The sequence below is a fragment of the Episyrphus balteatus genome, chromosome 4, assembly GCF_945859705.1.
Source record: "Episyrphus balteatus chromosome 4, idEpiBalt1.1, whole genome shotgun sequence".
Lineage (NCBI taxonomy): Eukaryota > Metazoa > Arthropoda > Insecta > Diptera > Syrphidae > Episyrphus > Episyrphus balteatus.
The window spans coordinates 82,561,497-82,586,022 of record NC_079137.1 but is presented as its reverse complement, the minus strand read 5'-3'; the positions used below and the strand labels follow the sequence as shown (position 1 = coordinate 82,586,022).

At 32.6% G+C, this 24,526-nt stretch overlaps 1 protein-coding gene across 3 annotated transcripts in view; it reads right to left on the bottom strand.

Moving 5' to 3' along the window:
• Positions 1-1,969: 1,969 nt before the first annotated feature.
• LOC129919774 (glypican-4) overlaps positions 1,970-24,526 on the bottom strand; it is a 36,066-nt gene continuing 13,509 nt past the window's right edge. Inside the window, exons 1-8 of one of the 3 annotated variants that reach the window (XM_056000814.1) lie at positions 10,802-10,897; positions 10,546-10,710; positions 8,076-8,310; positions 4,800-4,956; positions 4,393-4,659; positions 3,017-3,540; positions 2,778-2,950; positions 1,970-2,715 (exon numbers count right to left, since the gene is read on the bottom strand). In XM_056000814.1, the coding sequence (XP_055856789.1) occupies positions 2,264-2,715; positions 2,778-2,950; positions 3,017-3,540; positions 4,393-4,659; positions 4,800-4,956; positions 8,076-8,310; positions 10,546-10,708 (1,971 nt within the window). In that variant the 5' untranslated portion in view covers positions 10,709-10,710; positions 10,802-10,897 and the 3' untranslated portion in view covers positions 1,970-2,263. Of the gene's footprint in view, positions 2,716-2,777; positions 2,951-3,016; positions 3,541-4,392; positions 4,660-4,799; positions 4,957-8,075; positions 8,311-10,545; positions 10,711-10,801; positions 10,898-24,526 lie in introns of those variants that run through there. The other 2 variants (XM_056000811.1, XM_056000812.1) reach the window with 2 other exon arrangements.

The following is a 24,526-nucleotide window of genomic DNA, read 5'->3' as shown; positions in this document are numbered from 1 at the left end:
TTAATTCCCATTCACACACACACAGGCATTACACACACACACACACATTTATTACGGTTTAATTTTATTACTCCTTGAATTACGTATATCTGTAGTTTTTTTTTCATTATAAATGCACTCTGAATCGTTTTTTGTTTTTCTTTTTATTAATTTTAATAAATACTTTTTTTTTATTTTTAAGGTTCTGGGTTTTTTTTTAAGAGAATCGAAACTAGTTATTGCATTTAGAGTAATCAAATATTAAGGGATGTAAATGTTGTTCTTTGACTATTCTGATACTGAAAACAACTAATTTGTTTAGTCTTTAAGGAAGGTTAAACTTAGTTTGCATGAAAAAATATCGAGATCTTAAATGTCGCATATGATTTAGGTAAAAAAAGCCAACACAATAAAACGTTAAAGATAAAATTGTACGACCAAGTCGTTATGGCTAGCAGTTACCTAAGGACTAGAATAATGATTTTTTTAATCTGAATAATCATATGGACTTTTTTTTAAATAAACAAGTAAAACTTATTGCCAACACCAAATTTTGTAATCAAATTCCTTAAATATTGTTTTACGTCCAATCATAACAAACATTTGCCTTCAGAGCTGACTCATTATTTATTCAGATAAGTAAACAAAATATTCATTTATGAGTTTATTTCTGAACCGTTTTGAACTTTTTTTCTTGGTTAGTTTAGTGTCGAAGAATTCGAATAATTGGTAGGGTTCCTAAATGATGAAGAAATTTTTTGAGGATTAACTTATACGCGTTCACATTGAACAAAATTGAAATACATTCCACAAAAGTGTATGTTTTTCGATAATTTTCTTCACATAAACTGCACGTTTAATGAATGTTCACATAAATGTTTGCTGGGATGTCTTATTTCTTCACATAAGTACTAAGCATGTCTAGGACCCACCGTATCTGCAGAACCAGGTGATATAAATAGTAAGTGAACATTTCCTCATATCTATTGAAGAAGACCCAGATCCGGGATAAAAAGAGGTCAAGAAGACGCAGAGGAATCATATTAAATGTAGAAAAAAACATTGTTAAGTTTCTTTGAAGTTTAAAACGTTTATATCTTGTCTCCCCGGAATTTTTTTTGTCTGTATTTGTATGAAAATCTAAGGTTATGATGACTGTTTGTTGCGATTGTCATTTGATTTGCACATTGATCCCAGCACGGTCTGCATTCTGAGGCTGTCTTTAAACATAACTTTACCTTAGACCTCTAAATCAGCAACGAAGAAGCACAACGTTCACTCATAATTGCCACCTGATGTGTGTCGGAACGATTACTTCCTTGGTTCTGCGAAGGAGGTCCATATTCTTCTCTCAAAGCATATCAAATTGTTGGTGATTTTGTGAATTAACCAAAACAAGCAACTGATAAGTTTACAATATTTAAGACCAATAAAGGAATTAATGCCGGCAAGACTACCGCTTTCGCGGTCTTAACTAATGAGGATTGTTCACTAACAAATAGATGCAAATTTCGTTACTTGTGTGAAGAAATCGATTTGAGTACAGACAATTTACCAATTATTAGTGTGATTGCCAGGCACATGCACTTCTTTAGTGCCTTAATTATACTCGGTATTAAATTTATGGGACTAAAGGTAAGCAATTTTTTAAAGTAATGAATAAGTGGCAGTACACTGTGAACAGAATTGATGATAAAGTTCAGCAAATTTAGTTTAGCAGGAATTTTTAAGTGGCTTTGTATGGTTTTCGGGGATTTCATTTAACATTTGCCTGACATAACTTGAAGTTAAAAAACCTTAGACACATAATTTTAGTATAATACAAATTTGAATGAAATCGGACAAGTTATCTAGAATAGTGTTCCCTTCTATTTATTGATGTCGTATAAACAATAACTATTTAAGTGACAAACTCCATTAGTAACTTCTAAAAAAGGGATTTTTATCATTTTAGCACAAACTACAACTGAATTAGAAATACAAAATAATGTTTTCCGGATTCTTGCCAGTTTATTTCTAGTTAGTTAAGTCTTATGTTAGTTTTGTTTTGTTTGACAAATATTTCATTGTCAATGTCAATAAATATCAGTTGTAATTACCAAAATGTATCAGTATCATCAAAAAATGTATTACATGCTAAATACCCCTCAATGCAGTTTCGACTCCTCAAACACACACTATTATTCCTCACTTTCAGAAATCGATTCTTAAATTTAAGTTAATAAAAAAAAAAAAATAATAAAATAATATAAACACAAGACCTCCGGAAGTTTTTTTTTCAGAATCACAGAAAATCCAAATTGTGTTGATTTCCACTTAATCGAATCACAGTAGTAAAGAATGGGATGAGTAGTAAGTACATAAGCACCGACGACCATCGGATATATTTCAGTTTTGTTGCACTGCTGTATTTGGGTTCATTCTCCAGATGATTATCATCGACTTCATCTTCATCTTCATGTGAATTTCTATGGGTGCCACCACCACTGTCGATTGAACCTTCATTACGACTTGGACCTGAAGTGTGTTCGTCGACGCCACCACCAACGTCGTCTTCATCATCGCTATTATCAATTTTATTGACACGCACTGACGGATGCTCAGTATTGCCGCTGGCAGTAGTTGGCTTATGAAATGTGGGATATGAACCAGGACCAAGACCTGAACCCTCGTCATCATCGTCTTCGTCATCGATTCCGCCACCAGATCCTGAACCACTGCCAAAGTAGGGTTCTTCTGAAAATAAATGCATTTTTAGAATTAAAAAGATCAAAGCTCAGTGTTTTTTACTCTTTTACCTTGATCGGACCATTCAACATCTTGGCCGTTATAGGCATTTCTTAAATGACTAATGGCAGTTTTTAAATAGAATAGTTGAGAAGTTACAGAACTTTGTTGCTTGGTCGATGTTGGATTGCCAGGGAACTCAGGATTAGAAGATCCATGTTCTGTGGTCACTGAGTGCATATATCTACAAATACAAGAGAAAATATTGTTGAAAGACAAATACTAGACATTAAATTTAAATATGTCTTACCTATCTACTGTATGACCATTCCAACAATTATTGTCGGCATCAGATGAAGCGGCTATATCTTCGTTGTTGCATATTTGATATGGTAAATTTGACCAGAATTTTTTCGATTCCTTAACCTTTTGTCTGATCTCTTTGATGAGTTTATCCAGCACTGGTTCACGTGTTACATAGTCACTATCGTCATTTTTTCTATTTCCCTGCTTTTTTTTGTTCTTCCTTCCACCACCACCTCCTCCACCACCCTTTTTAGGTGGGTTATTTTGTTCTTGATCAGAAACAGCAACATCATCGGATTCGGATTCGATAGTACGCTTAACACGCTGCTGAGCATTTTCTTTTAGTATGATTTCATTATCAAGTGTGGCATCGATATCAATATCGATAATACCGGCTTCCATGCTCTCACTCGAAGCCATTTGATTGCTGGGTTCTAAGAACTTTGGGTTTATTGTACGTTTTTTTCGACCCAACGAAGGGCGACCACAGCCTTGGAATACCTGATTTGATATGTCTTGCCCTGCTTCCTGTAAAGTAAACACGATTAAATAAATACATTCAAGTCAGTCAACTTTTTTTTTTTTTTCTAATCAATGAAAAGTAATGTTGAACATTTTAATCATTAATATGTTATCATATCACTGCTGCGCTTATTATTTGTGGCACAAGAGTGATGAAGTGATAAGTTTTAACAAAATATACTGCAATTGATTTGTGAGCGAGAGTCTTTGTCGATATTTGATGGAACCTTCGTCATGAGTTGTTTATGTATTTGTATTTAAAAAACGTTGACGTGACACACAATATCCACTTGAAAAATTCAATCTTACTGTTACCAGTGCAACGGATATTTACATAAGATTAATTCAAGATTGCATGACAGTTGATCTTTTAAATTCCAAAAGCATAAATGCATTTCGAAAATGATAAGATACAAAATCAGTTCTTTAAGAATGTATTCATTTTTTTATCAAGGGAAATACCGAATGGTGCTATAACGCCAACCCAAAATTAATCTGATAAAAAATATAATCTCAAATTTGATAGGATAGATATATGAAGCATTTTTTTGTCAAGCCTTTTCTAGAAGACCAAAGCTTATTACAAAAACAAGTTCCAAGCAGCAATATAAGTTGGAAATTGAAGAAATTGCTTTTGGTAACCAAAAGCCTAATATGGCTCAAAATCATTTATCGTCAAAAACAACACAACGAGATTAAACTAATTGGTAAATAAGACAACAAGACAAGTGGGCGATGTATTTAATCATAAATGCATTGCTTAATCATAGAAAACCGCACATCAGTTTATTGGTTATTATTTTTTGTGTCTGCATTATGGTTTTTTTTTTTTTGAATAAGTAAATAATATTGCCTTACCTGGAAATTCATAATTGCCTCAGAGATTTTTATGTTGATTGGCTCCACAACCATGACAATATTAAATGAGCCCAACAAACGTTCAGAAACTTTTTCCATCGAAGAAACAAAATTATCCCATTCCATATCCAGCTCATGGAAATAGTGTAAGCAACCTTTCATCACATTCACACAGTAGTTCGTACAAGGTTTCTCCACGTAGCCCTTGCATGCACCACAATGTTGCATCTTTGTTAGCGCAGCCGTGCAGTCAGCGTTTAAGCGAATCTGTATAGTATTAAATGGGATGGATGTATACTATATCTATTTATTTTCTTTGGCTGCTTTAATAATATTTTTGTTTTGGTTTAGACAGGCAGCGCGAAATTGGATTTTTTATTTTTATCCAAACTGTTTATAAAACTTACATTAATCATTTTCTTCGTAACATCAGCGGCCGTCATTAGTGCTTGGGCATATGTTCGTGTCGCAACAAACGATCTCTTTATTTGGACGGATAGTTTATCGGGCACATCTCCGAATGGTTTCAGTTCTTTCATATGCTCGCTAACACAGCCTAAATATCTAGAAAAAAAAGAAAAGACATACAATTATAGAATATTACTAAATATTCATTTGATGAACGTCAATAAATTATGTAGCATGAATTTTAATAGATTTTGAAGATTAACATCGTGTCTCCAGGAGGGTTAAAAATATAGGATCATCCATAAAGATTTGAAAAATTCTGTTTATATAAAAAGGATATAAAGTTGGAGACAATGTATAAAACACTTTTGATTATAACTTTTTTAGGGCAGTGGGTTTCTCAAAGTCCATTATAATTACAAACAAAATATTTAACTACTACTATTACTTTAAATATGCCTAGCTTTCATAGCAAAATGTTCAGCTTTTCTGGAACCAGTTGTGAATATTTTGCAATAAAAAAAAAAATTAGACTTCCTTGCAAGCATATTCATACAATTATTAATATGGCAATGGACTCAGGAGTAGAAGAACTCATGACAGATTCGAAAGTGGTGGCTGAAGAAGTTGAAAAAGAACTGCAAACACTAAGAATAATCAAATGCCAAGTACATCGCTGAAACATCCTTTATCGCATATTCTCTATTAATTTTGCATCCAGTGAATATATTGAAGTTAAGCTTAAATGATTTTAAGTTAAAATCAAAAATTTTTGTCGAGTTTTACCTCGTATTAAAAAAAAATTCTTGGGGGGCTTCACTGTGGCACAATCTTTGGAAAGATAATTCAAATAAAAATAATAAAAATAAATTGCACGACTGGGGTCGCACGTACTTGCTCTTATGCTTAAAGTAACTATAATGTTAAAGCTTTTTATTCAAGAAATTTAAAATTTGATATTTTGAAGAAATTTCATAAGTAGTATAAAAAAATTAAATCTGTTTTTATAATTAATAAAACACCGTTTTAAAATATCTTAAAAAAAAAAAACAAATATGCCATTTTATTTCTCGTACAAAAAGGTATTTTTAGAAAAAAAATTTTGAAAATTGTAGGAGCCGTTTTTTAAAAAAATAATTTTTTATATATAAAATTTTTTTAACATTTTTCAAAAAAAAAGTTGGTATGCCATTTTGAAGAAATAATTAATTTACACATAAAAACTAAATTTCAAAATTTTTCATTGATCCGTTTTCAAAAAATTGATTTTTCAAAAAAAAATTTTGAAATATTTTTTAAAAAAACAAAAATGCGTTTTTTGAAAATTTTCTAAAATTTTAATATTATCTTTACTTACACACTTTTGTATAAAAATTTTCATTTAAATCGGGTTAATTTTGTACGAGATATTCAGAAACGAAAAAAACCGTTCTATGACAAGTACCGTTAATAACGGTACAAAAAATATTTTTTTTATTTAAAAAGTTGGCCCTTATGTGCAATACTACACACAAAAATTTTAATCAAAATCGTTAGAGCCGTTTTTGAAAAAAATTACCTTTTCTATTTCCGTTATATGGCAGGTACCGTTAGTTTTGGTCATAAAAAAAAAATTTCAATTTCCCCTCTAGGGAATCACCAAAAACTGCTAACTACCAAGTTTGAAGAAAATCACTTCACTCGTTTAGGCTGCAGCTCCAGATAGAGACAGACACACAGACAGACAGACAGAATTGCCGGACCCACTTTTTTGGCATTCTCCATCATCGTAATGTCATGTAAAATTGTTATCTCGAGTTCGATTTTTTTTACGAATCCTAAACTTGCCCTATAGTACCTATATCGCAAGTAAAAATGTGTTGCATGACACCCCCATGAAGTGACTAAGAACTTTCAATCATAATTTGCAAGAATAGAAGGGACAACAATTTACCGCCGATTCCGAACGGGTAACCAGAGATGCACTTTTTCATGATCATTGTCATGAAAAAGTGCATCTTGGAGACAGAACCCTTAAAAAAAATGTTTTTGGATGGTCAAGGTTGGGACACGACCCCAAACCTTTGGCGTTATAATCCATCGCACTTATAATGCATCACAGGTTCAAATTAGGCAAGGAAATGTTTGAAAGTCGGAGGAAGCGTTTTGACTACGAAACAGAGAATTGATATTAACATATCATTCGATAAAACTAAACTACACCCAAACCAACCTTTATATGTGGATAGATCTGCATATAATAATTTCATCTGCAATGAAATAATTTTGTTCAGTGGAACAACAATAATTAAAAATAAACAAAGGTTTAACATTACATTATATTTGTATTACTCACAAGTTGCCCCATAACACAACCCTATTTAACTCTGTGCACTAAATGTTAACCAGCCAGTAATCATATAATATAGATAGTTAGTTCAAACACCACCAACATAATAATCTCAAGCAGAGACAAGAGAGCTCCACAGACCATGCAGGTAGGTGTTGCATGAATAAATTGAAATGCACTTATAAGTCTGCGATGCGATCCGGGTGTCAGCTTTCTCTGACTTGCATTTTATTTGGCAATAGCAACACAAACACAAGCTAAGCACTTGTGCTTAGAGTTCTTTTATTATTTTATTAAAAGTAAAACCCTAAGTGGTTGCACTCCTTGCCAACAGCAGCAAATTGACAGAAGCGATGATAGATCATACAAAAATTAACTGGTTACTTCACACCTAAATCCAATATTGTACCCACGGAAGACGTGTGCGTTGATTGGTGGTTTAGGTTTTGTTTTTTTTATACCTCTAGCGCAGCGCAGCGATGTGTTTATATGCGACAACCGCATGTAGTAAGAATAATCTATTTTATGTCTGCAGAAATTCGATATTAGCTTGATATGAGAGTGTGGTGATACCTACTCTACATTTATCATCGGGTGTTTCCTATCTAAAAACAAAAACAGAATGAAAAAAAAGGAGAAACAAAGACAAGCAAGACATGCTGGATGTAACAGGTTCGCCGACTTGTAATGATACTCTTTTATTCTACTCCAAATAGATTACGGATGTTGTTCTTTGTTCTATTTTATAACTCATTGTAGTAATATAAGATTAACACACTTTGATCTATTCCGTAGAAGCGGATAAAACAAAAAGATAAATCCTTTTTTGTGGTTTGAGATCCGTAAAAGGTGCATAAAGGTTGTGTTTTTTTTTTTTTTTCAGAATAAAAAATATAAATATAAGAAAAAATAAAACTTATCGTACAAAAAATCTTTGTCAACTTACTTATCATCAAAGGCAAATTGTGCGTTCAAAACTGTAAACATCTTTTGATAAAGTGTGTTAAAAAATGAATCCATTGCTTCGCCAAGATCAACCTTTCCACGGGAGTAATATTTTTCCAGTTCCGTAAACAAGTCAGAAAATACATATGCATTTTGTTCATATATAACGCCGTATGTTCTCTTAAACATTGAGTGGAATTCTTTTTTAGATTCTGCAAGGAGCTGGTTAAACACATCTGAAAGTTAAAAAAATAAATATTATTATTATTTATAAGAATACTGTGTTAATTAAAAAAAAAAAATTGCTACAATACTACAATGTTTACGTTGAGCTGCCAGCCGGGGCCCCGGGGCATGACAAACTTTTTAATCTTAAGCCAGAACCATAATTGGCGGATGGAGTCGGAAGCTACTGTCAATTGTTGTTGTTTTCTTTGTATTTTCGACAAGTTTTCATCCGTCGAGTGCGGTTGCGAGCGCTGTTCCCCTCCGTTTTCATCCGACGATCCGACAATTATAGTTCTGGCTTTACTCGAGTGAGACAGACCTATGCATTTAGGTTAAAAAATAAAAAAATTGATTTTTTTTTCAGATTTCTCGAAAAAAAAAATGCATTTTGAAAATTTTTCGTAAAATCCAACGAGTGAGACATCAAAGAAAACGTTTTTTTAAGCTGTATTCATAAATGAAACCCAAAAGTTTCTTTGAGTTCTAGTTGCTGAGTTATTTGCAATCGAAATACCTTTTGCGTTACACCCGGAAGCAGATATTTTCGGACTTAAGTCTGTAAATAATTTTTGGTTGAAATATAAGAGTTCTCAGTAAACAGGCCTAAGCTTTTCAGTACAAGAATTAGAATTCTATTTTTATTGATATTCGAAAGAAAAAACAAGGTACAACCCCTTGCACTTTGAAAAATTCCCATAGAATTCATCGAGTGAGACATCAAAAGAAAGGTCTCCTAACGCCTTTGAAAGACAAGAACCTTTTTCGCATTTAAATTGAATGCCATTGAAGCAGTGTAGCAATGTGATATAAATATAACTAAGATACTTTTTAGTAAAAAGGAAAAAAAATAATTTGCTGGGCAATGAACTCGCAAAGAACCAATATAATTTTGAAGGAATGGAGGGACCTCCAATTTTCTGCTTAGCCCAACCGACTTAGTTGGAGAAGATACTGATACTGTTGAAGGTTTTCTCAATTCATTGTAAAAAAAACTGCCCCTAAAAAATAATAGTGAATGCGGTATAGGCTTCTTATTTACTGTTCTTCTTGGAGGGATAAATGCCTACCAATAATACCTCCAGGAAAATGAAAGAAAGATACCAATATGGGGTTAGATAGTGCATTGAATAGCATAAAAGGGTGATAAGTGATAACTATAGTACAAAAGAGAGGCTTTCAAATGGATAATTAACCAATCGCCTCGGTTAACAATACCAGTAAGACACTCAGAAGACTAAATATGTAATAGCTTAAATTTCGGTCATTACATAGAAGTGCAAAACGGTTTTTGGATTAATATTACTTCTTGAGGATTCACTGCGGTGTTTCATGATGAACCAACTCTCAATGACATTCAACCATCAGCAAGAGTGCAAGAATGGAACAGTACTACAATATTCTACTGAATCCAAACGGCTACGCTAAGGTGCACTCAAGACACAGTGCCTTTGTTGTGACTAGTTGACTTCTATAAGAAGTAAGAAGCAACCTTATAAAAAAAAGGTGTTCAGAACTTAAGTTTAGATTGGCCTGTGTTGAACCCGGCCAATGACTTGAAGAAACATACCATTGCTGACTTGCAAAAAACCAAAACCCAAAACATTGTAGCTCAAATTGTTTTATAAAATCCTCAATTTGCAGTGTCTTTTGTCAAATTTCAATTCCGTGTGGCAGGCAATAAACTGCCAAGGCCACAACTACTACATATATGATATCACATCATCAATGAACAATCAAGTAGATACTCAAATCTCAACAAGTCTATAAGCCGATTATGAATGTACATGTGGGTATAAAAACCCAAGACAATATTTTTTTTTTTCATGACAAGTATTTAATTTTTCAAATCAAGTCTGCGGGTAAAAACTAAGTAAAATATACAAATTTGCTGACCAATATAATTGTGCCTTCAATGAATATGCCACCATTTCCTCTGGTGTGTATGCATTTCAATAAATTACACTTCTACAATTGAACAAGTAGAAGAAGCAAAAAAAAAAAATGATTTCCTCTAAAAGACATTTGTCTTAATAAATTTTTGAGAAAGCAGAAATAGTATATAAAATGTAGACGACTACTCTTGTTACCATCAGAAACAGCAGCATTACATTCAATTTAATATATGTGAGAGAGTAGGCGTCAATATAATAATCAAATTGAAACAATTACTAGGGATAAATTATTTTTTAAGCATTGAATACCCATTTATTATTATACTACAAATAGGTTAATGATTCACTTACCATTGAGTTTATGTGCTTTAGCACCCAGCACTGACGATAGTCTGTTTATTTCTTCTTTGGAATTCTTCTCCAGATGTAGTCTGGAAGACATGGCCATCTTTGTTTCCATATTATAAGTACAACACGTTCCAACTGATGGTGATTCACAGTACCTCAGAACCATTTCTGTAAATAAAACAAAAAACCGAAAATAATCATTACATTAATCTGATGGTTTAAAAGAAAAGGCAATAAATAAGGTTAAAAGAGCACACACACAGACACCAGCATGAAATAATGATCATGATGATGCTGAAAATTAAGTTGGATGAAGCCCTTCCTATTTCTCGTTTCGAGAAAATGATTTAATTGTAACACACAATAAAAATTAAATTATCCAAACATGTAATTTATATAAAATTATTTCTCTTAGAATAAATTGGCATATAGCTTTGACCTTCTTTAATTGGATATTTTATTTTTAAGTTTATATTCGTATAGTTTTAAAATAGCCGTATACATTCAAATTATTATTTGAATCATCTTTGAAAGTTTTATTTTTATTAAATAAATATCATTAAATGCTCCCAAATTAAATTTTTGTCATTGATTGGTGTCTATCAAGGTGATGATGTGTATTGAATTGAAAATGAACGTTTATTGAACAGGGATACTATTCTTATAATGTTGCATTTATTTTAAGTATTTTTGATTTTATTTATTGCGAGTTATATTTTCGTTGTATTTGGAGAAAATTGTCTGCAGCAAACGATTGGCATTCGCATAATGTACCTATTGCCTGCCGTTTTTTTCATATCGTTCAGATCGTATTGGGAGCGGTACGATTGATCGCAAACTAAAATCTCTTATAACAAAATCTCGCATTTTTGCAAAAAAAATACGCTAAGCAAAATTTCGCATTTCAAACATCTCACATTTTCCTGCAAACTAAAATCTCGCATTTTAGAAAAAAAAACTCGCAAGTTCATTAAAATCTTGTTATATCAAAATCTCGCATCAAAAATTGCTTTTTTTAGCAGCAGATTAAATGTAGAGGGGTTGGGTACGATTGACCGCATTTTAAAATCCAGTTCTTAAAATCTCGCATTATGAAATCTTTTATATCGAAACCTCGCAATTTCAAAATCTCGGGTTGGGTACGATTGACCGCATTTTAAAATCTTGTTCTTAAAATCTCGCAGTATGAATTATTAAGACGCGTTCAGATACACGTATTAAATGGAAATAAAAGCAAGGAAAGGATTTATGTTACCAACAAAAATTGATCCTTCACAAACTCCTACCCAAAATTGTACCTACCACCTAAAGACTAAAAGTGGATTTATTGCGAGTGAGAAGTTTAATATCTTTTAACCTCGAGGGGGACATTAAACATTTACCGAAAAAGTGTCTTTCTTAAATGAAACTGATCCATTATTTTTCTTTATGAATACAAAATTTAATGTAGAAAAAACCGCGCACATCTGGCCACTCTGATGGAAATGCTGATAGTTTTTTTTGTTGGTATCGATTGTTATTTTTTTTTTTTTGCTTTATCACGTTTTAAGAATGCCCCAATATATGAATATTGCTTTCACCTCAACGAACGAATTAAGTTAAGTAAATTGCTTAACTTAAACACACACATCCACACACATAAATGACATAGAGACAAAACATCCCCTTTAACTCTTGCAAAAGAATGAAAGAATTTTCCTATACCTATTACTACCCTTGCATGAGCTGGATGGATTATGGCAACAAAAAAAAAGAAAGGCTTTTCCCCACAAAATAGTTATGTTACTCTATAACCATGGACAAAGAAATAAGTACAGTTGCTTGGTTATAAAACGTAAATGTGGTTTCAACCAAAAATCTTATTGATTTTATTTCCACACTATATTCGACTTGTATATATGAGAATATACACCGTAAACCCCACCTTAAAGCATTAGCTTTTTTTTCTAAAAAGGAAGAAACTACCCTCGTTTAAGCACATTTCGCACCATCATAATATTGTCTCTCTTTCTATACCTACAAGCTACAACCTAAGCCATGAACAAACTCAAGGGGATGGAAAAAATATTTAAGGGAAGGTTAAAATGTTTTGCCTTAATCTACAGGATATTGAAGTCGCGCGTACTTGATTTAATTTCGAAAAAGGTGTAACAATCTGCCTTTTTCTTCTTTTTTTTTTTGTCCAGTAAACTTGCGCTTTCAATTCAATTACAAGTGTCTGGGGTTCTGCTTCTGATGTTGTCAGATGACAGATGTTGAGAAAATTCATTTACACATCATCCGCATGTTCGTGAAATATATGTTTTGCAAGAAAAGAAAAGAACTCGCATATTCTTCACGAGCATAATAATTTTGCTTGCATCCTGGCAGCATAAATATGAAGTGGGGTTGAAGAACGGAAATTATATTTCAAAAACACTAAATACAAACTTCATGCGTCCAGTTTTGTTTGTAGACAACCTAAAAGCATTAAAAAAGGAATATTAAAATATAAAAAAGGAAAGAAGGAAAAATAAGAAAAAACATGAGTTTTAAAATAGGCACACAAAGTGTAAGTGAATTCTTAATGCACTCGCGAACGCACTGAATGCATTCACATCGCACAGAGTGGAGGCATGCAATTCCTTTTCTTCGAGTGTACTTATTGAGTTACGTATATGTTGTTACACATTTTTGCTTCTCATATTCCTGCGTTATCCGTGCACCGTGCTGCTGAAAAACGACCCAAAGAACACTTAGTGTTCCACTACACCACCGACCGGAGAGGAGACCGGAGCCTGCTGATGCTTACAATGATTGTGCACCATTTTAACGACATGAAGATTTTAAATTTTTGTACAAACACATTTGAATGCAAGTTTTTCAATATGTGTCATGTGTCAGTTGCACTAAACATTTCTATCCGGTGAACCTCGAAGATTTACACAGATTTACAGTTTGTTGCCACTATATAGGAGCTAGGACTTTCTAAATGAATAAATATTTACCTATCTTAAAGGTTTCTTTTTTTGTATCTTTTCCCTTCAAAAAATATCACACTGCACACGCATTGATTAGTGGTGATAGAACATAAATTGTCAAGCACCTAACACTCATAACAGAAACTAACATCCATTCATTTACTATAAACAAAGGCCCCATGAAAGACTTGTAAAGTGTTCCCGACCCTGGGAATCTTGAATGAACGTACACAATCGTACATCATCGTATGAAGTGAAGAAATGTTTGCTCTTTGAGTTTGCCCCTTTCCACCTCGTAGTCGCAGTCGCAAGCAGCATGTTTGCCTTTGGGATGTGGCGCGTTTTGTATGATTTTTTTGTGTTCCTGCTTTTGCTCTCTTTAAACAGAGGCGAAGGCGATTGTTTGCATTCATTAACCCCCGACTAGAGTATGCGTTTGCAGAGCGACAGCCAGCTCAAGGAGCTACAGGAGATTTTTGTTTGTCAGAAGAACTTGTATGTGCCGTGTGTACTGTTGCTGCTGCTTTTTTTATTTTTTTTTTTAATTACGTAAAAACGTACAAGAGTACAAATTTTTCTTGAGGTACTCTGGCATTTCTTAATCTAAACATTGTAAGACTATACACAGCATCCGTCTAAAAAAGTTTTCATATAAACATTCAGTTTAATGAACCAGTTTAAGAATATTGGAAATTTTTCATTTAAAAAAAAAAAAACTGAGACTGTGTGTTTTTTTGGGTTTACCTTATTAACAAAAAAAAAACTGAAGTTACATTTAGACGTGATGTTTACATTTAAATTTATGAACTCTGCGCAAAATACACCCAGACCCAGACCAATGCCTTAAATGAAGCTTATTTGAAATTTTAATTGAAGTCATTACTTTTAACAGTCCATTATTTATCGTCCTTCTTTAGAGAAAAATTTATGTTTTTTGTTTTTTTTTTTTTTGTTTTCTGTTTTTTTTTTTAGAACAACTATAGAAAAGGGAAGGTGGAAATATTTGTTTAGATGTTTACAGGTCAATAGATCGATTTACTACAAGAAGATCTGTTGAAAAAGTCGAGGTTTAAATTCAATGAATTTTAAATTGCCGATTTTTATTTTTTGTAATAATACACAAAAATGTTGAAAAATCGGCCCGGTCGGTATCTATAGGTAAAATATATTGTATTTAATTTCTAAACAATGACACTTTCATCAATTATTTTATCTGACATTTTGTACCTCATTTTTGTCTTAAATACGATTTTTAAATAATGCCAAAAATTAGTCAGAAAATAATAGCGTTTTCGTTTGGTCGTCCGGGACTCTCCGGAAATCCTCCGAACGATTCTGAAACTGATCGTTTGGCACTCATTGACATTTCTAATTCTAAAAAGGAGAGAAAATCGATTCTGAATTTTGAGGCAGAATCAAACTGAGAATCACGCATACATGTTCACACTTAAGACGTCAAAGTAATGAAATGTTATTGTATGTTGTTCATTTGTGAATATTGAGATTTTTTATTATGCGAAACTTTAAATTATATTAAAATAAAGTACAAAACACAAAAAAAAAGATAAATTTTTATGGACAAAACAAAAATAAACAAAACAAAACTTTCATCGGGCGTTCGCATTATTTGCAGTTTCACAAATACAAAGAAACTCAAACTTCAGAATAAAAAAAAGTATCCAAGTTTGTTCGTTTGGAATTCCGGATCGGACAGTCCCGGACCGTTCTGAGAATTACCAAACGAAAACGCTATAAGTGTTTGTTTGTTGACAGGAAACGACACCTCTGGACTTAGAAAAGTAAAATGAGAACACTGTGTTTACAATGACAGCTGGGCGCGTTCACATTAACTGCGGTCCTTTGAAGGTGGCAGTCTTCTGATGAGCAGAAATCTAATATTACCAACTACACTGCACCTTCTATCTACTCGCGCAGAAGATCATGTTTTAATTGTCTACTAATAATCCACGATTATTTACTACCACGAACTATACATTTTCATCTGCATCTACTCGAGAAGAAGAGCATGTGTAAATGGTAGTACTAGATCTAACAATTCTCTACTCATGAGTAGTCTAGGTCCTCTAAAGTTACGTTGCTGTTTAAGCAAAGCTGATAACACACCTGTTCCATTGGAGGTGGTAGTTTACTCGTGAGTAGAAATCTAGTACAACAACTACACGTTCCTATCTCCTCGAGTAGAAGATCATGTGTTAATTGTAGTACTAGATCTACTCATGAGTAAACTACCACATACAATGGAACTGGGCTAATATAAGTAACATCTCTTGGACCTTTCATATATATGCAAGGAATTATGAAGAATGAGATTCTAACTAAGCCCTTCAATACCTCGCGCATAAAGTACTTGTCCTTTTGCCATATATTTTCAAAAGCAGGTTCATCTCGCTTGGTGCATTTTATATAATTTTACTTTTTTGTCAAAACGAAAAGATCACTGGGTCAAAAATTCTATGATACTTAGATTCACAATTTGGCCCCTAGAATGGCATTTTGATTAGAACAAAAGAAGATTCATTTTTAACTGATAAGCTTATTTAAATTTCATAAGAAATTCATCTGCTTTAATACTGAGAAATAAAGTCTTGTACTTGGTTTCTTTCAACTGTGTTTGTTTGCTTTCTTGTCATTAAATGCCATTATTTTTGTTTGTGCCAGACTATAGCGTATGTGGACATTCATTTAAATGCTTACCCATACTTTAACCAAGTTCCAAGAATATTTTGTGTATACATTTGTATATGAATTGTACCATCTGATTAAAGTTACTTCGTGATTTTATTTATTTATGTTTTCATTCTCAAGTGGCTGCGAAGAAAAGTAATGCACTCTCTGACAAACAAGAAACAAATGAATGGGAAAAAGTGGCGATGCTAAGTGATGATCTGGAATTTAAATATAAAAAAAAAAACAAAAACTGGTCTTCTAAAAAGATAGCTACTACACCTTACAGAGGTAGAGATACATTTATTTTTACGACATTTTTGTGAACTTAGATCAATATCTAAAAGAATATTTTTTTCTTTTTTAAACAAACAAAATTTGACGATTTTTATATTTTATACAAACATTGGTTATGTACTTAAAAAAAAAAAACTGTTCAGTGAATGTTACATTGATAAATGGAATTTGGTGTCTTGTTGGACATTTTGAAAAATCGTTTGGTACATTTTTTGTACTTTTACTGCTTATACTGGGTAATCACATTTTATACTGTTTAAAGATAGTCACAACTGGTTGACCACAACCGAAATTGGTAAATCACAACCAAAAGAGGATAATCACACCCGAAACTGGTAAATCGCAAACGAAACTAGTAAATCACAAACGAAACTAGTAAATCACAAACGAAACTAGTAAATCACAATCGAAACTAGTAAAATACAGTCAAACTAGTAAATCACAATCGAAACTAGTAAATCACATTCGAGCTACTAAATCACATCCAAAAATCTTCAATCGCAAGCTAAACTGGTTAATCACAGTGAAAACTTGAAAATCTTATTGAAGACACCCGAAATCGTAACAATCAGAATAATTTGAAATAGAAAACAACAAAAAGCTGTAGGTATCATCACCTAGTTGTCCAAAACAAATTCAATGCATCGTGATTTCATATTTGATTTAAAAAAATACCGTCTTTGCATTAACCTCCCAAGAAGTTATGCAAATTTTTGTTTCTTCACATAAAGTTAATAGTTTTTAAAAGGCATCTAAATGACATCCAGCCATCGATTAAGGTGTCAAAAAACACAAAACGACCCGTCACATTCCAAATTCTTCATAAACAAAAAAAAATATAATTCTTAGCTATTAAATTTAACTCACAGCATGAAGCGCAGCACAAAAACAGCAGTGGCAGTAAGAGCGCCGCTAAACCGATACAGGTATTTCTCTTGAAAACACCCGTCTTCATATCCCAACACACTATACCAACAACGAGTAAACAAAAAAAAAAAAGACAACAACAATACAAAAGAGATTAACTATATTTTATTAAACCTGATGAGGAAAAAGGGAAATGTTCAAGGTTCGAGGTTCAGGTGATCTGAAATCTTGGGACATGAAATGAAAAAAAAAAAAAAATAAAACAAATTCGTTCAGGGGTAAATTCGAAGAGCCGTTCAACATCAAGGAATGCATGGGAATATGAAAAGGTAATATAAGGTCCAACCGACCATAAGTTTTCTCAGGTGAGTAAACAACACACTCACATTCTCTCCTTATACCTATCCCATAAAAGAAAGGAGAAGTAAGGAATGTACATATAATTTTTCACCCGCATCGACCGACCGAAGAACGGGATGGGACCGGACGATGCGACGTAAAAGAACAACGCCACAAGATAAACATTTATACACACAAAAGCCTGGCAACGTGTCCGAAAATTTTAAAATAGATTTGGACAAACAAGTGAAAGAAAAAAAAATGTTATGATATTTTAATTTAGAGGCTCATGTGGGATTACTATAGTAAGTAAGCCATATTGTTGTTTGAATACATAATAATTGATATAATTCCATTGAAAATCACTTTGATATAAGATGAAAATATTTGTGTATAAGATTTTTATTTTTGGAGGCCGATAGTTTAAATAGAATTTACAAAAATAATGAATTAGAATGCAATTTCATATTTTGTTACATAACAACGGCCGTTATTTTCGTGAAAATTCTGTAAAGTCTAAAAAACATCTTTTGAACCTCGTTTTTACTGCAAGAAGAGAGGTTAAGGGATTCCACATAAGTTTTTGTTGTTGAAGTCGGCGTTAAATTTTTACTAACTGGACTTTGAAGTCTCACGGAAACATGGTTATTGTTAACAGATTTGAGATTCCGTGATAACAATGGGAAATTAACTACTTTTACTATTTTTATTCTACCATATTATCCTAATAAGCCAGTTAATACAAATTCTGTGAGACATATTGAATATATTTCCTGTAAATGCATATTGACTGCATTTAATGAAGTCACTGAAGGAGAAATCTTAATTCTCTTGATTCATCTTAAAGAAGGAAACAAAAAAATAAATTAAGCTCATCAATTAGTTAAAAATCCATTTGTCAAGTTTATGGGTAAAGTCAGCATGACATCTCTGTTTGTGTCCAGTAAAACAAAAATCGTTTTATTAATTACACAAGATTGAAAAAAAGATATTAGTATTTATCATTTTCATGAATCATGTTTAAAGTTATAGCGATGTCTTAATATAAGTAAGTACATTCTACAACTTTGGTTTTTTTTTTTCTCCACACATAATAATACATTCCTCTTTTAATATTGGCTGAGCTCCTTTGGGATCTTGTATCTACTGCTTAATACTTCTGGTCGCATTCAACTCCGTTTCATCTATAGAAAAAATGTCTTTGAATGTATTCAGAAGTACTATAAAATACTTTTCAGTAGATACTGGAGCCCGAAGGAATATAACTATTGTGTGATGTTTTGATATATTTATTAAAAATTAGAGGTATAATATTTAAATTTAGAATACTGGCATTTTAATTTGGAACAAGATTTGAACTCATTGCCATGTTATTTTGACAGTTTTGACACTCGAACGTCCTTTTGGAGGTGGTAGCCTTCTCATAAGTAATTGATAAAAAGATCTAGTACTAAATTGAGTAGACAGGATGTGAAGTTGCTAATACTAGATCTCTACTCATGAGTAAACTACCACCTCTAATGGAACGGGCTATTTGAGTATGAATTAAATCTTGGGATGCTTTAATTTTGTCCGCTAAAATTTTGATAACATTTTAATTAAAGAAACATTCTCTAACATATTTTGTTAACAATGTTCTTATGCACTTCTCTGTTAAGCTTGATAAATCACTCGAATAGAAAACCAACACAACGAACGGCTTTACATCGTCGCTCAAATATTGTTACACACGGAATTAAGTTTCCTTAATCGAATCTAGATAATTAATAAATAAATCCATCATCGAATTAATTTAGTTTTGCTTGGGTAGAGAGAAGAGGAACAGAAAAAAAAAACAAAAAAACTTATTTCAACCCAAGCTAAGATGACGGTGTCAGTTGATTGGAATGCCATAGTGTTACTCAGCACTGAAGCTAATAGACGGTAATTAATTCATTAGGCAATCTTTGATGTGTTCCTTTTTATATATATTTTACAGGTGTAAACATTAAAAAAAGGTAATGTGTTTTTAATTTCCAATTTGTTTACACGCCAGATTAGTATTAGTATACAAATGTTTGATTTACTGATTAATTAATGACGAATCGATTGTTTTAAATATAATTAATTATTTCTTCATAATGTATTATGTTTGAAAATAAATGAAAATATTATCTCGTTGAGAGTTTTTATCTCATTCTTTATAGGGATTGGTCTTGATATCTTGATATTCTTTATCTATACACAAATGAAAGACAAAATAACTATTTGTAAACATTTAAAATATCATTTTAAATGCTCCAACGACGACAACGCACGAGACGTTTTTTTTTACTTTTCAAAGAGAGTATTAAAAGAAGGCATATAATATTTTTATTTCTGTATCTTATCCAGACACAGATACAGAAAACTATAAGTATGCTAATTGATGAGACGATCGCCAGAATTATTCTATCCAATTGGTATAGGAATGAATAAATTTAGATATCCTCCAGGTGATTACTTTCATAATAAAAATTATGGCAACAATTTACGTACAAAGTATTTTGTTGGCATTATAATGACCCAGTCTGTGAATCGAACACTGGGGTGAGAAACCTATTTGACTGGCAGAATATTGGAAATAAGTTTAATTATTTAGCCACATTAGCTAGCGATTTTTGGAGTGAGGAACGCTTTTGTTTAGATCTCAACCAAATTCTTACAATTATAACTGCCAAACCAATTATTTGTCAATTTTTTTTAAATTATTGGTTCAAAAATGTAGATTAGGTTCGCATTGCTTACTTAGTTTTGAAGCAAGTAGATGTGCAAGTAAAGGAGCAAATTATTTGCCATCGTCTATCAAATAAAAAAATCCTTCTAAAACTATAACATGCAACATGTTGGCATGTAAATGGTGTGCCGATTATGTTACATCAAATAAACAAACACAAATTTGATCATAAAACATGTATACTACTTCCAAGCCATAACTTGCATGTGTGGGCAAAAGTTAAGAGTTCTGTTTTCATTAGTAGCTAAACTATGAATTAGTTTTGCTTTAAAGATGTTTTTCGATTACAAATCCCACAAGTATATGAACACTTTGCACACAGACTGTGAACCTTAATTACGCAGAATTAAAATAGATTTATTCAATGCAGAGAGTGGCAAAGCACTAAACAAAAAAAAAAAATCCAAATTAAAACAGACAAATAAATAAAGCAGAGTACAAAAAAAAAATGCTCAACATTCCTTTGATGCGAGTCACCTCTGTGTGCACAGTTTTTGCTAAATCCGTTTGCCTGGAGATGCCATTTCCCATGCATGCCACCACAGCAGAACGTGTTCCTTAACTAGTTGTGTTATCGTCTTTATCTTCATGGTGCCCACAGTTCAGATGATGATCTTCATCGCCTTATACCTTCCTACTGCCTTGGTTTTGTTGTAAATTAAAGTGGTAGTGGTGTTCGTTTCTGTTTCTGATGGTGGTTGGTAGAGCGCCCCAAACTGAGTACCACACACAAATACATGAGTAATATAATTTTTGGGTTAGGTGGACTTGGACTGGTGCGGAGGTTGAATTCGTCGTGGGTACCTACACCATAGAGTTGAGAAGTTGTATACAACACTGTGCGTGTGTTTTAAGAGCTCCACTCCAACCCAACCATGATGCGATGAGCACATGTAGGTATAGCGCCCAGTTAGTCAGGTTAGTTAGTCAGGTTTTCACACACTCGCTTATGCTTGCGGCGCGGAGTGGCGGCGACGGCGACCGACCGGGCGACTCGACGGCTGTTTGCCGTGGGATAGGAGACGGGTAAATTGTTTGATTAAATATTTTCGATGAAACGAGTCGATTCATGAATGTCGATCGTGATTATCGCTTGGACCGGTAGGTAGGTAGGTATGTTAAATTCAACTTTTGTGGTCGTCTTCGTCGTATCACCTGTGCCCTCATGATTCAACATTAAACCGGCGCAAGCGGGCCAAATATTTTCTTATTTCTTGGTCACTTTTGTGAATTTAAAGAATGCATTATTTTTCTACATGTACGCGTAAAATATTTTTTCACACATTAAGTGCACTTCTTTTTCTCTCCATTATTTTCAAAAAAGAACTCCCTATATAGCTATAAGCTCTGAAAATATTTTCTTCTCTCTCCGTTTTTTTATTTCAATAGTGACTGGACTTGCAATCATTTAATTGGAAGACAATTTCAAGCATGGATTGCGTTAGGTATGTATCGAATAAAATTCCTCACACATAGACACTGCAACAGCAATTCAAGTAGAGCCATCAATCAATTAAAATCTTCTGAAGTGTTACTTAACACTACTTAAAGTCCACTTGGGATAGCATAGAACACACGCAGTTTGAGTGAGTGACGATATCTTTTATTGTACAGTGGGGCAAATAAATTTAAAATAGTGGAAATTGTATCACTATCGAATTATCACATCAACCGCGCCTGATAACAAAATCATAGAATACTGTATTCAATCGACAAACAAAACACTGCATAACTTAAATTTTTTCCACTGTGATTTTTCTGAACAAAAATAGCCCCATACAAATAAAGTTAACAAGAAATGTTATGGCTTGTTAGTTCGCTGATGTTTAAGTTTACTACTTTAATTGTTAAGCTGATGCCTGGTTTTTGTTAGTGTTTGGTAAACTTGAGCTCTTGTGAATCCTCTTATTCAACATACGCCGGAGCTTCTGCTCTTTCTAAGTCTTTCTAAGTATTGTCAGTCATGTTCCTGCTTGATATCTTGGCTGTCAAGGGATTTTGGGTCATATTCCTAACCGTTTAAGTAATGAATATCTGCATTTTCAACTATTTTGCAATAGTTTCAACTCCACTGTATTATGGTTATACATATTTACAAAAAAAAAAAAATGCATTCGTCTCGAAAAAAATAATAACACAGTAGCGATTGAATTGATTGGAAGCATCATTATTTAATTTTTCTACAAAACAAAACAGCACACAATGACTCTATATCAAAGGGTTGTTGGTTGGCAGTAGATATCATCTGTCAGTGTGTAGTAATATTGATATTGATGACTCAGTAAAAAAAAAATAAAAAAACGATCGGAAAACACTTAAGCATAATCAATTTTCATAACGAAACCGTATCAGACTTATTTTTGTATGGTGAAATGTGTGTGGCTTGATTGGATGTTGACCCTTCTATCATCGCGCAGAAAACAACAACAATTATTTATGCCACTTAAAACACAGTAAGGGTTAGCGAATTTTCATTCAAATGTGTATAGTATGCAAACGATACAAAAGTACCGCGTCTGGGTAGGTACTTGAACTGGGTTATAATAAACCAAAATATTGCTGGAGGTTTTTTTAAATGAATATTTTTTGTCGAGTACGACTAGGTATTTCCGCAACGTGAAAAAAACTTTGTTATTTTAGAAAGCCCTTATTGTGGACAAAAAAAACAAAATGATAGTTGCAGAAAGCAGTATGAAGCTGTATGGTAATATAAACAATTTATTATAAACCTAATACTGTTATCAAATCACTTTTCACAGTTCTTTGCCGCCGGGTACAAAGGGGTTAAGTCACAAAAATGCACTTTCCAGGTTTCGATGAAATAAGAATAACCTCTTTTTTCTTTTTTATTTGGTATTAATATTAATTTAGAACAACTCTTTTCTATAAAAATAAGAGGATCAATGCTCAAAAGTTCATCGATTAGCTCAACTTCACATTTTTAGGCAAACTATCAATTATGACTTAACCCCTTTGTACCCGGAGGCAAAGAGTTATCTATCCATAATTTTGATATATAAAAAAGGAAACATATTAAGAACCGAACAAAATTTGGTCTTTTCTTAATCCTGTTGGACGGTCTCAAGTCTCGAGCTTGGAAAATGTTGTCTCCACTTCTGACCGGAGTTTCCTTCAACTCTATTGAGTATCTTCGATGGAATGCAAGCTTGTAAAAAAAACTACAAAAGCTTCTATGGTTATTAAACACCGTCGTTTTGAATGTTAAGTTTTGTAGTGATTGCTATATTGATATATCGAGAACCATCCCACCACTAAAAACAATTAATAGGATCTTTTACGTGTATATTAATAAGATTTTATATGATTGAATTATGTTGTGTTTTTCAAAAAAAAACTTAAATATCAACTCGATTACAACAGTAACGCAAAAAGTAAATCATGAAAATTTCAAATAGAAACTTGATTTGCTAAAAAAAAATTGCTTTTGCTCAGAGCAACTCCCAATAAATTAACCATTTATGCACAGTTAAGTTAAAAACAAAAATTCTTACATTGTGCTGTATTGTATAAGACTTATATAATTATTTTGTTTTTTGGATTTCTGAATTCTGACCCTCTTTTTTTCTGATTCTCAACTATGATCCGATTTTTAACGATGAAGTTGAATTTTAAAACCTTGAAATGAACCCATAACTATTTTTGCACCATATATTGACTATTCAATTTGTTAGCTCTCAGAATCCAATTGCTTTTCTTGTTCACTTTTGCGTCCCACTAGACGTTGCATAATCTTTTGTCTAAAATAATCTATATCCAAATAACTTCTACAAATTTTTAAAGAAGTTATTGTAAGCTTCTGTAAGGCTTTATAGAATAATGAACTACATTTTCCCAAGTCGGTTTGTGAGTTGTGACTTTAACGTTTTAATTATACTATAGTAGATATACAAAATTTCATAATTCACCGGGAAAATAATCTTCTCTTAACGTTCGTTGCTAGGATATATATAAAAATTGTATCAAACATCAAAACCACATTCATATAAACGCGGAACTTGTCTTTTTATTTTTAAAAGAAACAGAACAGAAATATGTACTAAGGTAAACAGAATATTTGATG